This window comes from Melozone crissalis, unplaced genomic scaffold (assembly GCF_028551555.1).
Source record: "Melozone crissalis strain CALT ecotype California unplaced genomic scaffold, PUWL_Pcris_2 ptg000062l_1, whole genome shotgun sequence".
NCBI classification, from domain to species: Eukaryota; Metazoa; Chordata; class Aves; order Passeriformes; family Passerellidae; genus Melozone; species Melozone crissalis.
Window position 1 is genome coordinate 3,410,907 of NW_026535840.1, and position 17,023 is coordinate 3,427,929.

The 17,023-nt window shown below is 51.6% G+C and overlaps 1 protein-coding gene across 1 annotated transcript; it reads right to left on the bottom strand.

Moving 5' to 3' along the window:
* Positions 1–341: 341 nt before the first annotated feature.
* On the bottom strand, positions 342–3,345 carry LOC128944877 (C-type lectin domain family 2 member D-like). Its single transcript, XM_054288338.1, has 6 exons — positions 3,216–3,345; positions 2,440–2,655; positions 2,008–2,106; positions 1,724–1,905; positions 1,423–1,523; positions 342–678 (listed from the first exon to the last, which is right to left on the bottom strand). The coding sequence occupies exons 1-6, from the start codon at positions 3,343–3,345 to the stop codon at positions 564–566; spliced, it is 843 nt and encodes a 280-aa protein (XP_054144313.1). The 3' UTR covers positions 342–563.
* Between the last annotated feature and the right edge of the window lie 13,678 nt (positions 3,346–17,023).

Here is a 17,023-nt window from a genome sequence, read left to right on the forward strand (position 1 = left end):
TACTAAGAGAATAGAAGAAAGGATTTCATCAGAAGGCTAGCAAAGAACAGAAGAAGAAAGAATGAATTAGGAAGGCTTGCATCACAGACAGAGTCCAAGCCAGCTGACTGTGATTGGCATTAATTAGAAACAACCACATGAGACCAATCCTGAGGCTTCTCTGATTCTCAGAAGAAAAAATCCTAAGGAAAGGATTTTTCATAAAAGGTGTCTGTGACGTATATACAGAAGACAGGTTAAGTTAAATGTGTGCACAGACAAGCACCCAAATGTGGGATTTTATCCCTTAACAAATGTACATAAAAATTTTCAAGAGAGAGCCATGTTGCCCACAAATGAGGGCAATGCACTCACTGCAGGCAGCATCGGTGGCAGGATGGATTGCAGAGACTTTTCCTTTGCAGCCCCAGCCCAGCGCTGGCACTGGGGATGCAGAGGCACTGAGGTGACCCTGAGAGGAAGTGCAAGGCACAGGGCGCAGCTGAGGAAGGACAGCGCTGTGCTGGGCTCAGAGGTGAAGCTGGCACTGCCCAGCGTGGAGAAGGTCCTTTGTGCAGCCCCTGTTACAGGGGAGCTTGGGCCTTGCTGCAGACATACGGCCGCCCATTGGAGCAGTTGTCACTCTTGAATCTCTCATCAGCCAGGTACACACACTGGGAATTGCCAAAGACAGGAGCCCTGCAGGGAGGAGCAGAGTCAGCGCTGGTTTCCCAGTGCCTTAAGTTGGAAACAGGGTTTTTTTATTCCCATCTGTTAGAGGACGAGCAGTTATCTTCTGTTAATTGGGCAGTTTTCTTTATCTCTTCCATAATCAATCCTCCCTCCAGGAAATATATTCTGTTAATGGGCAAGTGAATGTTGCTGCATGGCTGATAAAATTCTATCATCCCATTGTGAGATGCTCCGCCCAGGAGGAGGAGCCAAGCATTCCTGCCTGAATACAATCTGAGGTTTGGAACACCACAGCAGCCTTTTCCACTGAATTCCAAAAGGAAGACCAGGCCCATCTACACCATGACCGGACATTCTGAGGGAAACTCCAACCTTCTACAGGATCACAGCTCCAACACAACCACACCTGTTACTGCAGGAGAGCTGCAGCCATCACTGAATGGGACTGCTACCAACACCCAGACCCACAGGGTGTCAGGGCATATTCGGACCCAGCCAGTAGGGGTTTTTTTGTTTCGATGACTACATTTGTATTTTTAGTTCTCCTAGTCAAGAAGTGTTTTTCCTACTCCCATATCTTTGCTGGAGAGCCTTTCCATTTCAAAATTATAATAATTCAGAGGGTGGGGGGTTTGCATTTTCGATTTCAGGGAAGGCTCTTATCAGACACGTGTCTTGCCAAACCAAGATGCCAGGAGAACCCCTTGTGCCCCTGTGGCCCCAGGCCCTGCCCGGCTCCCCGGCACTCACCGGGAGCTGTAGCTGCTGCCGTCCCCCCAGTGCAGGCGCTCGCCCCGTCTGCGCAGCCCGAGCCAGAAATCGCCGTTCCCGCGGAGGCGGAAGAGCAAATCCTGCCCAGGAGAGAGGAGTGGGAGCTGCCCCGGCCCCTCGGGGGGACACGTGCCCGGGGCTGCCCCCGCACGCCGGGGCTCCTTCCCTGCAAGGCCCCGGCCCAGGGCTGCAGCCCCGGCCCTGCGAGCACCGAGCCCGGCCCAGGAGCGCCCCCAGGCTGCCCTCAGCCACCCCACCCCGCCCGCAGCCCCTCACTCACCATGGCCTCCTCATCCTGGGCAATGGCCAGGGAGGCATTGAGCTCGGAGCACCGTTCCTGACCCTGCTCCCACGTGCTGTAATCCCGTGAGAAGTAGTAGCAGACCCCATTGTAGCCAATCCAGGCATGGGGACAGCACAGAACCAACAGTGGTGTCGCAGGTGTGACTGGAACCTGTGGTGCTGCAGGGGGAAGAGGAGACGCTCTGAGGATTCCCCTGTGCAGGGAGCAGGGAGCCCGCTCTGCCCCGAGGGGCTGGGCCCAGGCTGCTGCCCCTCCCTTACCTGCCAGCACAGCCAAGGCCGCCCCCAAAGCCAGCACCAGCACCAGGAGCAGCAGAATCAGCACCGCCGTGCCCACAGGATGGGACCTGAACCGTTCACCTGGAGCAGGAAAGAGCTGCTGGCTGCCAGAAGCAGAGCCGGCCCTGCAATCTGCTCAGCCCATGGCCAGGGAGCAGAGCAGGGAGCCCTGAGGCAGTGTGGGCCTCCCTCAGCTGGCAGCCAGAGAGCCAAGAGCCTGGCCACAGGCAGGGACACAGCTGTGGGCACAGGCTGCAGCAGGAGAACTGCACAGCCTTGGGGGCAGCTGGGGCTCTTGCTTCCAGCCACGCATGGGGCCCAGCAGAGCACGAGGCCTCTTCCAGACATCGGGAAACAGCCACACACCTGCCAGCCCTGGCCTTGGGAGGGGACACGGGGTGGCTCTGCACTCACCCAGGAATCTTCTGAGTCTATTCCCTGTTGCTGATCTGTTCTTCAGGGGCTCCTTCACAGCTCCAGAAATGGAGCAGAGTTCATTCTCCTCCTGCTCACAGCCAGTATCTCTCTGCGTGGAATAAACGGCACCTGGCTCTCTAGACATCAGGAGTGCTGGCAAAGCCTTTGGGAGCTCGGCCTGGGGAACAGCTTTGCAGCCGCGCTGATGGCACCCTGAAAGGGACACGAAGAGAGGTCGCTGCTGGTGCCGGCCCCGCGGGGGCTCAGGAGGGCGGGGGCAGCTGTGGCTGCACCGTCGCCGCTGCCCAGAGGTGCGGCAGCAGGTGCGGAGACAAGCGCAGCCTGCGGGAGCTCTGCGGTGGCCGCAGCCGCGGCCCCTGTGGCTCTGCAGCCGCTGCAGCCCAGCTCCGTGCCGGGCCGGGCGCTGAGAGCGCCTGGAGCTGCCGGCTGCTGCTGGCCCGGGGCAGCTGCGGCTCGGAGTCCGCCTGCCGAGGGGCGAGAAGCAGCAGCCCCGGGCTGCTCACCATTGTGCCCCGCATGATTCCCTGCCCCGGCGCCTCGGAGCCCGGGCACACCGAGCGCCGGCACGGCCGCTGCGGCTCCTGCCTGGGCACACGGAGCGGCTCCCGGCACAGAGCGCAGCGCCGAGAAGCCTCGGCCCCGGAGCAGGCTGCATGCGCCGCTTGGTGCCCGCACTCGGCGCCTGCAGCGCTCTGGGCTCTGAAGCACTGGGTTCAAGTTCATGCCGTGCCAGCCCCGAGCCGGGCACGGACACCTCCCGCCCGAGCAGCGGCCCCGAGCCCGGTGCCGCACGGGCGGGAACGGTGCCGGGCACGGAGCAGCCGCCTCCGTCCTAGCGAGAGCAGCCGCGATGCGCCATCGCTGCCGCGGCACCGGCTCCATGCCGGCCATCCGGGCACGGAGGAGAGCGCTGGCAGCCGCTCCCTCGGCTGCGATCCCAGCGCAGGGGGCACACGGGGGAAGCCGGCACCAGGAACTCGCCTGAACCCCCCCGGCCCTCACCGCGGCCCCTCCGCCCGCAGCGAGCCCCGAGCTGGGGCAGCACCGACCGCGGTCCCACCTGGGCTGGAGCCGCTTCCGAGCTCCGCCGCCGGGGCTCCGCTCCCGGCCAGATACAGCGGGCACGGCGGTTCCCATCAGGGTGCAGCCGATTTGATCAATCAAATGCGGAAACGTGGCCGATCGTGGTGCGGCCGTTTTGCTCCCCGACCCCGCCACGGCCGCTCTCCCCGGCGATCCCCGCTACCTTCTCTGGGATCGGTTCCTTCACCGTTCTGGCACATCGCAGCGCACGTCATTGTCACCCCGGGCATGTGCCATCCCCTTGGCATCTGAACCCGAGTCCCTTTGGCCCGGCTGAGCGCAGGGCAAACCCCCGGCGGTGGCGGCAGGCGCGGGGCTGCCCCGCCTCACCCCGAGCCCCGGGCGGGTCCCCGCTCGGCTCTCCCCGCTCGGCTTTTCCCTCGCTGCCGCCGGGGCTTTCTTATTGGTTGGTGGAGACATAGCTGTGATCTTGTTGATGACATTTGTAGGAATTGACGCTGTTTATCTTGCTATTTTACTTCTATGAACTGAATCTCACGAGTTGGTCTTTTTACTTTGCTCTTTTTGATGGCAAAACCAGCTTTCAGGAGGATTTGGATGATTTTTTTTTCCTCAAACACTTCTGCTGCTGTTTTTTTACACAATGATGTCATCAATATATTGCAGATGTCCTGGAGCCTCTCCCCTTTCTAGCGCAGTCTGGATCAGTCCATGGCAGATGGTGGGGCTGTGCTTCCACCCCTGGGGCAGTCGGTTCCAGGTGTACTGCACGCCTCTCCAGGTGAAAGCAAACTGAGGCCTGCATTCTGCTGCCAGAGGAATGGAGAAAAATGCATTGGCAATGCCAACAGTGGTGTACAACCTCGCTGCCTTGGACTCCAGCTGGTACTGGAGCTCTAATATGTCTGGCACGGCAGCACTCAGTGGTGGAGTCACTTCATTCAATGCACGGTAGTCCACAGTCAATCTCCATTCTCCTTCAGATTTCACACAGGCCAAATGGGGCTGTTGAAGGGTGAGTGGGTCTTGCTGACCACTCCTTGGCTCTCCAGCTCTCGGATCATCGTATGGATGGGGATCACAGCATCTCGAGTGGTTCTATACTGTCGGCAGTGCACTGTGGAAGTGGCAATTGGTACCTGTTGCTCTTCCCCCTTCAGAAGTCCTACTGTAGATGGATTCTTGGACAGTCCAGGCAAGATGCTTAATTGCTGGATGCTTTCTGTCATTACAACCACTATCTCAAATGCCTACCTGATTTTTTGGGGGGGGGTTTTGAAGTACCTACTTTGGAGGTAATTTATGTTCAAAATATATGGGGCTTCTGGGCTAGTTATAATAGGGTGTTTCTTCTATTCATTTTTAGTCAGGCTCACATCAGCTTTTACTAAAGTGAAATCTTGTGATTTCCTTGTCACACCAGCAATATAAATAGATTTTGTCTTCACATGTTTTGAAGGGATTAATGTGCACTGCACCAGTATCAACTGAAGTTTTATAGTTTTGTGGTTCATATGTGACAGATAAACAAATTTACACAGTTTTTTTAGCCTTTTCTTGGCCAGAGGCAGGGCCCCTCTAAGCCTGGTTATTCTACTTTTTTTTTGACATATGTCCTGGAGATTCTTTTAAGGGGATCGGACATGTCATCGTCATCATCATACCTGGCAGTTTGGCTATGGGCAAGTGGAGCTGCTTTCCTTTTGGTGGAATTTTCTTTTTGAGCCTTGCTTTCCTTCAATTCACGCACCCATTGGGCCAGAGCAGCAGTAGATTTTCCATCTTATTTCTTCATGTTTTCTCTGCAATCACACAGGAAGAACCCCAGCTCAGCTCATGGGGTGTACTTTCTCTCCCTGGTTGGGGAAATTTTGCGTTGGATACTAGAACTTCTGATTTGTATTGTTGAGATTTGGAGAAAGTTTTCTTTAATTTTTTCTTTGATCTTCTTATGATTCTCTTCTATCTTGTCTTCTAATTTCTGCAGACATGTTTCTGCTGTCGTGATTTTGGCATGTGTTGGGCCATGTACAGCATCTCCATACGCTCGGAGCTTCTTGGCTATATTAAGCATGGTCTTGTTTTTGTCATTCTGCTTTATTATGGCTAAAGCAGAACCATATTTGTGTGGCCAAAGTCGTACAAGTTATCATTACATTACAGATGTGTATGGTATTAAGTCTGGATTTTTAGTTGTTATGTCATTTGAGAAGACAATTTCTGCTACTGCCATTCCTTTCAGGTGTTAGATTTTTTTGTTTTATTGTCTTTTATTGGGTTTGCTGCATATAGAGATCATCTGCACACAGGTATCTTTGTGCTACACTTCTTAGGACCCGTTCCCAGAGGCTGTGAGGGTTAGCCCTCCTCATCATTCCTTGGTCAATGACAGGATCCTGTGACAGGGATCCCAAATGCCTGGCTTCAGTGCCATCCAGAATTGTAGCCTCGCCTGCAGCATCCCAGAGACGGACCAGCTAACTAATTCATCAGGTCATCTAGTGTAATCCTTCCTTAGGCCATGATGGCTTTTTAGGGAAAAGGACTCAATATTGGCTTTTGATTTTGTGCTTGTTCCTTGATTCTATGTCAGGAAGTGTTAAGGGTCCTTCTCCTTCTCCTTCATCATCATCATCATCATCATCATCATCCACTGGTCCATCAGTCTTGTCCATGCACTTTCCACTTCTCATGCTGGTAGCAACAGCCATTGGTTGAGGTTTATTGTCTGGTTTAACTGCTGGCTTTGAGCTTGGGGTGTTTGCTGTAGCCTGAGTAACTGGGATAGCTGTTGACTTATCTCCCTGCCCCCCTGCCTTTGTCTGCTGCCCTAGAATGTCTAGCAGTGTGCAATAAGCATATACCAGGGCTTAGCTTACTGTAATGATTTTTTTCTCTTTAGGGTTTTATGGTACTTCTCTTTCAGGTATTTCCCCACCTCAGCGAGGTTTTGAATTTGTTTATGTGGAAAATCTCAGACTATAGGGTCAGAGAATTCTTTTAGTATTTATCTTGTATTTTTTCATTTCTTACACCACTCAGGTTTTTTTATGCCTGGGTCTACTTTTGGGTCAGGGGTCTCATCAGCCTGTCTAGAAATTTCAGCCCTTATTCTAGAGAAGCTGCAGACTGTATAGAGGAAGCTTATCAGATTAAATACCAGAAAGATGGTTTCTTTAACGTTCAGGGGAAACGGAACATTTTCTAATAGGGAGGTAACAGATTCAGAGGAGAAGAAGGAAAGCAAAGACTGAAAAGCCTCATCCCCTGCTCCTCCTCTAACAAACTGGGTGCATAACTATGGCTATGAATTATTCATATTTGGAACAGACTTCAGCACATTTATAAACTTCTTACAAATCATTACCACCAAGACCAGCAGGAGAGCTCTTCTGGTCACTGCTTTTCTGCTGTAAAAACTACATATTAGGGCTAATACTAGAACTATTTTTGGATAAGAAAATAATCTCAGGGACTATAGAGGTATTAAGATCTCCAAAAACCTAGGGACCAGAAATGCATGCAAGCTTTCACTTTAAGAGATATTATGAATTTAAAAAACATGGCAATTAACTGCTTTATACTAATACAGAGTAATAACCACTAAAATGAAGTCAGACCAGGGATTTTTCTACTTTCTCTCAAGCCCCACGTGTTGGGCTCCAAATTTTGTCCTGGTTTGGGGCAAATTTGGGAGAAAACCTCCAAAAGAGAGCCCCCCCAGAAAGCAAACCCAACTGATTTGGGAAGGATTCCCTGGAGAGAAGTGGAAAGAACCTGTTTATTTAACAGGCACGGCATCCCCCAGCACACAAAATGAACAATACCAGATGACACCACTCTTTCACCGCTCTGAAAAAAATGACAAATTCAGAAAGTCTCTCTGGGGGGTGGTCGCTCTGTTATCAGTCCTTCCGGCCCTGGGGCAGCTGCTGCAGCCACAAGGTGCAAACCCTCGGTGTTCCCAGGTCCCAGTCCAGAGCAGGTTCTAGTGGTTCCAAGAAAGAGAAAGAAAAACAGTCCAGGGAAAATTTGGACTGCTTAGATAAACTAACTAACGAGCAGAACCAAAAGCAAGAGAAAAGCAGGAGCAAGAGCAAAGCCAAAAGCAAAGCCAAAAGCAAAAGCAGCACTAAGTGCTGCCCTGTCTCTGTGTCCCGCCACCTGTGGGGGAGTGGCTGATAACAAAACAAAACAGTTGCTCTTCAGAGCCAGTCTTGAAGGCACAGAACATGATATCCAGCATAAATAGAACACATGGATAGGGATACAAGCGCCATAATGTCGCCCTAAGACACAAATAAGCAAACAAAAAAAAAAAAACAAAAAAAACCAAAAACCAACAACCAAAAAAAACCCCATTGAATTTAAGCTGAAGGAGAAGCAATCTGGCTGCAGGCCTGTGGCGCTCCAGTGCCAACGTCCGAGTTCCAGTAACTGAGCATCAGCTTTCAGCTTTTTGAACACTGAACTGGAAGCAAAGCTGCTGGGGAGGGCCGTGCTCCAGGCACATCTGTGCCATTTCATCTCTCCAGCTCTCTCAGCTCAGCTCGGCTCTTTCCCTCTCCTTGCTGGCTTTGGCTCATGCATTTCTTGAGGGGCTGCCCTGCACTGACCAGAGCATGAACTGACCATCAGACAAACAGCTCCTGGCACTGTAGCTCTATGCTAAATGGACCATTGCCCAAAGGAATTCCAGTGCCTCCATCTCACTTAAAACAGCTTTTAAAGGAACCTGGTTTGATGCACTCCATTTCTAAACAAGGAGTGCACAACGCTCCTGCACTCCCTGCCAGGGTCATTCTTTGAGCCTTGCAGAAAGGCTTTAAAGCAGCACAGAGCTTGTTAAGCACCAACAACTTCATCCAAAATTCAAATCAATAGCATGGGCAGAGCCTGACTTTAAAACCTACTTTAAAACTGAATTAAAGAGCAGTTGCATTGCCAGCTGACAAGATGAGAAAGGTTTCCTTAGCAGTCGTTAAGATGACAAAGCAAGGGAGACGATGGAGCATGGAGTGGGGGGAAGAAGGGGAAAACCTCCATTTGCACCGTGGGGTTTTAACCATCATGGTCACACCGCAAGGACTTGTAGAAACCATTCTAATCTCAAGAAAGGAAAATGTTCCAGGATATTTCTCATTTCAGCAAGAGCCTAAGGGAGCCCTGAGCAGCAGGAGACTAGTATAACTGCAAGGCTGGTTTCTGGAGCAGAAAGAGCAGGGTGTGCTCCTCAAAGCCAGACCTTCACCCACAGCAGCCAGAAGGCAGAAAAACAAGGACCCAACAAAGCCTTAAGGGGGGAACGGGTTATCAAGGGTTTTATATGGAAAGAACAAGGTGTGGGAAATGGGAACTGGAAGGTGAGAGAGGAAGGAAAACGGGAGGCAGCTGAGGCCTCTTGACATTCGAACAGAAAAGAGAAAAAAGGCAGGAGAAAGGAGGAGGCAACAAAAACCTGGGACTAAATTCTGACACAGCCGGCACGGCCGCTGCGGCTCCTGCCTGGGCACACGGAGCGGCTCCCGGCACAGAGCGCAGCCCGAGAAGCCTCGGCCCCGGAGCAGGCAGGATGAGCCGCTTTGTGCCCGCACTCGGCGCCTGCAGCGCTTTGGGCTCTGAGGCACTGGGTTCAAGTTCATGCCGTGCCAGCCCCGAGCCGGGCACGGACACCTCCCGCCCGAGCAGCGGCCCCCAGCCCGCCCTCAGCACCGAGCGGGGCACACCCGATCGCGGGTCCCACCTGGGCTGGAGCCGCCCCCGAGCTCCGGGTGCCGCCGCCGCTCCGGTCCCGGTCAGAGCCGCCGCTCCCGGCCGCTGCCGCCGCAGGGCGAAGCCGATCTGGGTGTGGGAGGATTTTGGCCGTGTTGAACAAACAGCGCCGGGGAAGGAGGAGGAGAGGAGGCGAGCGAGGGGGCCTGGTTTGGGGTCACAGCAAAGAGAACGCGTTTGGCAGGGAGCCCGAGCAGCTGGAACGCACACTGGGTCGTGATAAATACAAAGAGATGTTGTGCAGGGAGCCCGAGTAGACAAGAAGGAACCTGGTCGGCGTCCAAAGCACTCATGGAATCTTTCCAGGGCACAGCAATCATAGCTTGTGAGTCAGACCTCCAGGGATGGAACTTTGTTAATTGTAAATGGAGCTGTGCTGGTGGGAGATGTGATGGTTGGAGATGTGCTGGTTGGAGGCCTCCTGGGGCACAGTGATCATGAAATTACAGTGTTCTCAATATTTGGTGATATCAGGAGGAACATCAATAAAACTTTTACATTAGACTTCCTGAGGGCAGACTTGGGCCTGTTTAGGAGACTTATTCAAGTTCCTTGGGAAGCAACCCTTAAAAATAGAGGAGTTCAGGAAGGGTGGGCATGCTTCAAAACAGAGATCTAGAGGGTACAGGAACTGCCTGTCCCTGTGTGCCAAAAGAGGAGTCAAGGAGGCAAACGTCCAGCCTGGATGAGCAATGAGGTTTTGAAGGAACTTAGGAATAAAAGGAGGATGTATCAGCTTTGGAAGGAGGGTCAGGTTTCTCAGGAAGTATTTAAGAGGGTTGCTAGGGTATGTAGGGAAAAATTAGTGATGCCAAAGCTCAGTTTGAACTTAATTTGGTAACTTTTGTAAAGGATAATAAAAATGTTTTTACAAACATACTAATGGTAAAAGGAAGGGTAAGACCAGCTTTTGTTCTCTTTTGGATGCAGGAAGGACCTCAGTAACTTCAGATGAGGAGAAGGCAGAGGTGCTCAATGCCTTCTTTGCCTAAGTCTTTAGTGGGAACACAGCTTGTCCTCAGGACAAGTGTCCTCCTGGGCTGGTGGATGGTGCCAGGGAGCAGGATGGGCCCCCTGTTATCCAGGAGGAGGCAGCCAGAGAACAGCTGAGCTGCTTGCGTGTTCATAAATCTGTGGGCCCAGAGGGGATCCACCCCCGGGGGATGAGGGAGCTGGCAGATGAGCTTGGGAAGCTGCTCTCCATCATTTACCAACAGATCTCTCAACGTCATTGGCATAAGAAGGCCAGAGTGGGGACATTAATTTTAATTTAATTTATTAGCAAACAAATCAGAGCAAGGGAATGAGAATGTAATATGTGGTAGGGATAATTCATGCTATTAATGTATATAATATTGTGAAATCCAAACCATGTCTTTTGACCACCTCAGCCAGGAGCAGCTGTCTTATTCAGATTCAACAGGTTCCTGGACACACATCTGGATAACTGTCGATGCCTTAACATAAGAATAGAGGCTCCCAGGATGATGATCGTTAGTTTCCCGAATTGTCGGGAGCCACCCAAGAGAGATTATCGCCTTGCCGGTTGCATCTATCAAGATAGTCAGCGGCGCCCAACTGATATATCCGAATACACGGCTTCCCGGAGCCTATTGACACTGACTACACACCTGGACCTGGCTTTTGTCCAGCTCTGCACCTTGGAAAGAAACAGCGATGCATGTGAAGAGATACAAAGGAAATTTGGTCATCTTTGCCTCGGGCAAAATAAACTGTATAAAACCTCACTGCAAGAGGCAGCATGTGTGAACCGAGGAGGAGACTCTGACACTCTGGAGGTCAGATCCAGGTTCACCCAGTGTTGATCCCGGGCTCGACACTGTATCTTTGGCTGTGGTGGTTTCGAAGATCGGACTTCAGTCTCGCAGACAAATTAATAAATCTTTGATAAAGTTTTGATAATTTTGGCTCACAATTTGATCATTTATAACAATCTGGTGACCCTGATATGATTTGCATTTGTGGTTCAGGACCCCTTCCCACCCGGAGGGCGCCCCGCTGATTTCAGCAGTCTGAGCGGGATTGGAGTCCGCAAGGCCAAATCAAAAATCACCAAACTGAAACTGGAGCCACAGCCAAAGAGGGATAAAAACGGGCCCAGTTCTTGGAAACTCAGAAAGATCCAGGGGATCTCCGAGCCCGAGGTGCTTTTTCCACTCGGAAAATCGATGTGCATGAAGAATCTACGCGGGAAAAGGAACCGTGAGTATCGCGTGGTTGATTGGGGTGTGACCGAATGTGCGTGTGAGACGTGACTCTGTCACGAAGCGAGTATGGACCCCACGATCACAGTTCCACCATCCCGCGAGGGATGTGGTCTGTCAAGGGGGAAGCGGAACGTTTTGCTTGACACATGCGGGACCCGAGGCTTGGGGGGAGTTTGAAGAGGAAAACTGGTCATGGTTGGGTCAGGAGGGGGAAGAGACGGCCCTAGCAAACTCTAGGAGTTCATCTGCCTTCTGATCTGGGGAAAACAGGTAAGAAAACTGGAGATCAGTTGGAAAGTCAGCGGTGAGTCTGAGTCACAGCTGGGCCAAGCCCCACATATGAGGATCTCCAGGTGAGTGTGCAATGGCAAGGCCTGGCTGATTTATGAACTGAGGGAGAAGGCAGAAGAAGCAGCTTTGGACTGGGTTATGGCAGGGGCCTTCCTTCCCCAAGGAAGCAGCTCTGACCATCCTTCTCCAAAGCTGAGAGAGAGGGGGAGAGAGAGAGAGACAACAGCTGACAGACCCTTCCTCACAGTCAGGTACCTGATGCCATAAGTGGGATTCCTTCCTCCTCAGCGCATGTCAGCTGTTCTTCCTCCTCTTCCAAAGACAGCCCAAAAGTGAGACATTCAGGCCAGTTCGTAAGGAATTCCAAGATTCCAGGAGGATTTGCATTTCCCATTGGAGCTTTTTCTGTCATGAGGGCAAGGCACTCACTGCAGGCAGCATCGGTGCCAGGATGGATTGCAGAGACTTTTCCTTTGCAGCCCCAGCCCAGCGCTGGCACTGGGGATGCAGAGGCACTGAGGTGACCCTGAGAGGAAGTGCAAGGCACAGGGCGCAGCTGAGGAAGGACAGCGCTGTGCTGGGCTCAGAGGTGAAGCTGGCACTGCCCAGCGTGGAGAAGGTCCTTTCTCGCCAGAACCTCCCGGCCCTCACCGCGGCCCCCTCCGCCCGCAGCGAGCCCCGAGCTGGGGCAGCACCGAGCGCGGGTCCCCCCCGGGCTGGAGCCGCCTCCGAGCTCCGCCATCTCCAGTCCAGATTGACACCAACAGGGAGCAGGACGCCGCCGCTCCGGTCCCGGGCAGACACAGTGGGCACAGCCGCTGCTCCACACACTATAGAAGCCGTCGGTGTGGAAGGGCTTTGGGCCGTTTTGTCCTTCATACGAGTGGGAAAGCGGCTGTTCTCAGTGAGGAGAGCGGTGGAGCGAGCGGGGAGCAGGGGAGCGAGTCAGCGGAGGCGCCGCTCCTGTCCCTGAAATACCGCGGTTAGAAAAAGGGCCCAGGAGAAGCTGGGGAAGAAGCGCAGCCCCGGGGAAGCCGCTGATGGGGCTCTCAATAGTCAGTTCTCACAGGGATTCTGGGGCTGGGCCAGGCCAGGTGCCCAGTGCCAGCAAAAGCGCTCTGAGCCTCTGCTCCTGCCCCTGAGCAGGAAACAGAACACAGCAGGAAAGGCTCGGGGCTCTCAATAAAGGCAGCCAGAGATCTCTCACCCATCATGGGCATAGCAGGCCCCAGCTGGGGAAATTAAATTTAATTGAATTTATTGTCAAAGAAATCAGAGCAAGGGAATGAGTAGGCTGCCAAATCCTGAAAATACACCTCCACACTGTTCTCTCCTTCCTGGGCCGCACTTTATCCCCGATTCTCAGATGTTAATGGCTGGGCTGAAGCACAGCAGGAATTGCAGTGCCCTCTGTGCCAGTGCCCAGCACAGCTGTGACATTCACTGTTCCACTGCCCTGGCTCAGGCTGCAAGGGGGCTGTGGCTGCTCACTGGGGACACCTCCCACCCAAAGGCCATCAGCTGTGGGCTACAGCTCTCGGGGCTGTTCCTTGGTGCACAGTTGGCTTAGTTAAAAGCACAGGCTCTCCATGGGTGTCTTGCTCAGTTACAGTCCCTGGCAATGCAGCCGTGATAGCTCTGAGTGGTTTGGGTTGAATTACTGCTGGAGTGCTGTAAGCAAGAGCTAAAGCTATCAGCTCTTGGTTACAGTGTACTGAAATAATAGTTGGGAACACTGAAAATCTAAGCATTATGGTTTTGTATCTGCTTAGAATTAAAAAGTCCTGTCTCTGTTGTGAAGTACTAGTAAACCCTGTGGGCATAAATTGATGACAAAGGTTTGTTTAGAGGTATGTTAATGCAGAAGTTGTTAGTTTGCATCGTGCCCCTGGGGGTAATAAGTCGGGGCTGCTGGGGAGATTTCTGGTGATTTTACAAATTGCATCTGCTCTAAGTTTGTTTGCGATGGAGCCGCTGTTCTTTGTTTTGTGACACGGTGGCGCTGTGAGCCCTTGTTGAAGCTCCCGACAGAGGCTTTTCAGTTGTGGTAAATTTGGAGCGACAGCGATCGGTACAGTGCCTGGGGGTTTTTTGTACTGAGGGTAATTATCAGGTAATTTTGTATTTTTCTCTGCTTCAGAACTGTCTTTTAAAAAAATTACTTAGGTTTTCTTACAGTTAAAATATGGCTCTTTAATAGACTCTAAAGCAGTGAGGGTTTTTTCAATAGTTTTGGTTTGAGCCTCAATAACTCTTTGGAATTTATTTCCCAGCAGATCTCGGGACTTGGTAAGTTGTTCCCCCAGTGTGGGAGCTTGTATGGTCACGATGTGCTGTGCAGTGCTGAGCTCACCACAAGCTGAGAGCGTTCGTGGCACTGTTGGTGGCTGGTGTGGTAAAAGAACCCTTTTACATTTATTGTTTGTATCAGTAAAGACAAGGCTTTAATTCAATGAGGATGTGCTGTTTCCTTGGGACACTGCTTTTGAACTGCTTGTGCCAAGCGATCTAAAAAGGCAAGAGAAGGTTTAGTTGTGGCTTGTTGAACCAGAGAATTGGCATTTTCATGGGTTCTTGCAGTTGTACAGTTAAAAGAGTCTTTCTGGCTGCATTTCTAATATCTCTTATTCCTGCTCTGGAAAGGGATTCGGCTTCATCTTCTGCTTTATGGTTTGGAGGATCTCTGGCTAATTGACTGATTGTTAGTTGGGCTTTAGGACTTCTAGCAGAGCTCTCCATCAGTCTGTGAAGATGCTTTCACTGTTCCAAGTCCCACAGAATATATTGTGAGTTTGTTAAAATTACAGATGAAATGTTACAGCAGTCTGAAGGTGTGAGGTGATAAGAATCATATCTACTTCTCACCACATTAGTAAAACACAGGGAATTTAAGCTGTTGTCTTTAAAAGCTTTAAACTTCTGAATATCCCCATGTGCTATAGGCTCCCACCGAGGATTAGCATTATTTTCCTTATATCAAACTGGCACAGCAAGGAGTTTTCTATATGGTGAATGAAAATCTTTCTCTTGCATGAGTTTAGGTCTAATCTCAGCCCAATCAGTCAGTTCCCGTTGTGTGTTCACGGGGCTGGGATGGAACGGGTTAAACTCTTCCTCTGAGCCAGAGTCCGTGCCCTGCTCCATTTCCCCATGGAGGAGTTTGCCAATCGCGGGTTTTTCTCTCGTTGCTCTCTTTCCCGCAGCCAGAGCTCGGGTTTGTGCAGCGCTGGCGGAGCAGCCTCGCTCCTTGAGCCGGGCAGAGCTGCCCTCGCTGCCGGCCGGGCAGGGCTGGGAGATCCCGGGCGGGCCGGGGATGGCAGCGGGGGCTGAGCCGGGAGAGCGGCGGGGGCTGCGGGGCAGCGCCGGGGGCAGCGCGGCTCCGCTCGGGCTTGCGGGGCCTCCGGGCAGGGCTGGAGGGAGGGAGGGCTCGGAGACACGGCTGGGGACGCGCAGGGGCTGCGCACAAGAGTGGGGAAGGGGAAAGCTTTGCAGGGTGTTCAAATAAGTTCATTAAAGTGTAATATGGAGGTAAGAATTTTGTGTTTGTGTGGTGTTGGTTTATGGTAAAAGTATTGTACAGTTTGAGTTTACCTGGGTCTCTCAGAGGGAAGGCGAACACAAAAGTATTATTTATAGTTGGAAACTGCTTTTGGACTTAAGATAGTAAATTTTTAGATTTTTTTTTTAATATTGTGAGAATTTAGTTTTATTAGAGTTTTTTTAGGTCTTTTTTAGATGTCTCTGGCTTGCTTCGATATTTTGTGCTGGAATATGTTTTTTAAAGCTTTTTTGATGTTGTGTACTAGGAGATAATATTGGTTTCTGTTTGAGTTGATCTAGTGACGAAGGTAGGAGTCTTGACTCTGTTTTTTTTCATAGAAGAACTAATTTTTTAGGGTCTTATTTCCTTGTAAGAGCACTGAACAAAAAGTATTTTGGGGTTTTTAACTGCTTGAGAGATGGTTGGGTTGTTGGGCTTTTCATAACAGAAGTACTGTTTTGTTAGGGTTTTTCGTCTCTATAAAGAGGGGATAACTGAAAAGCATTTTAAAGTATTTTATTTTGTTATCAGTTCAAATAAAGAATGAAAGATAAGAAATATAAAACTCAACGTTATTCTATTAATAGCTAACTTACTTCCTAATCGCAATACTTTATAAATGTTTTTCAAGCTATTAGCATTTATCACACAATGCTATTATTATTCTAACACCAATCACCTCTATTTGTACCTCACACAGTTCTATTACAATGCATCTTTCATAGTTCTAATTCTCTAAAATATCCACTCTTTTTGTAAACCCATATTTTATAATTTATTTCCAATTAAATCTCTCTCTGAACAATCTCTTGTCTATTCTATAGCATTCCTAAGTCAACACACCTGATCTCAATATTTGCATACAGATATACAAGACCGTGTGAACTTTCTATCAATGTTTAAAGATTCTGCCCAAATCCGTTCCTCGCGGCTCCGGAGCAGCCAAAGCTCGGAGCAGCGCCCGAGGGGCAGCGGGGGCGCGGCAGCGGCAGCCGGGTGTGAGCAGGGCAGGGAGAGGCGAGCTCAGGGTCCCGGGCACCCGAGCAGGGGGGACAGGGCCCTGCGGCACTGAGGGGTGACACTGAGGGGCCCTGCAGGGGCTGCTCTCACCAGCACAGGCTCAGCCCACAGCCCCACAGCAGGAGAAGCAGCTCTGGGCTGGGTTGTGGCGGTGGCAGAGAATTCCCTTCCCCAAGCAGCAGCTCCGACCGTCTTCCCCTGAAGCAGAGAGAAAGAGAGAGAGAGAGCAGCTGACAGGCACTTCTTCACAACCAGGTGCCTGATACCGAAAGAGGGATTCTGCCTCAGCACGTGTCAACTGTGTTCCTCTACCAAAGATAGTCCAAAAGTGTCACCTTCAGGCCAGTTCGTGACGATTTCCAAGAGCCCACGGAGATTTGAATTTCTCATTGGAGTTTATTGCGCAATGAGGGTAGTGCACTCCCTGCAGGCAGCATCGGTGGCAGGATGGATTGCAGAGGCTTTTCCTTTGCAGCCCCAGCCCAGCGCTGGCACTGGGGATGCAGAGGCACTGAGGTGACCCTGAGAGGAAGTGCAAGGCACAGGGCGCAGCTGAGGAAGGACAGCGCTGTGCTGGGCTCACAGGTGGAGCTGGCACTGCCCAGGGTGGAGAAGGTCCTTTCTCGCCAGAACCCCCCGGCCCTCAGCGCGGCCCCTCCGCCCG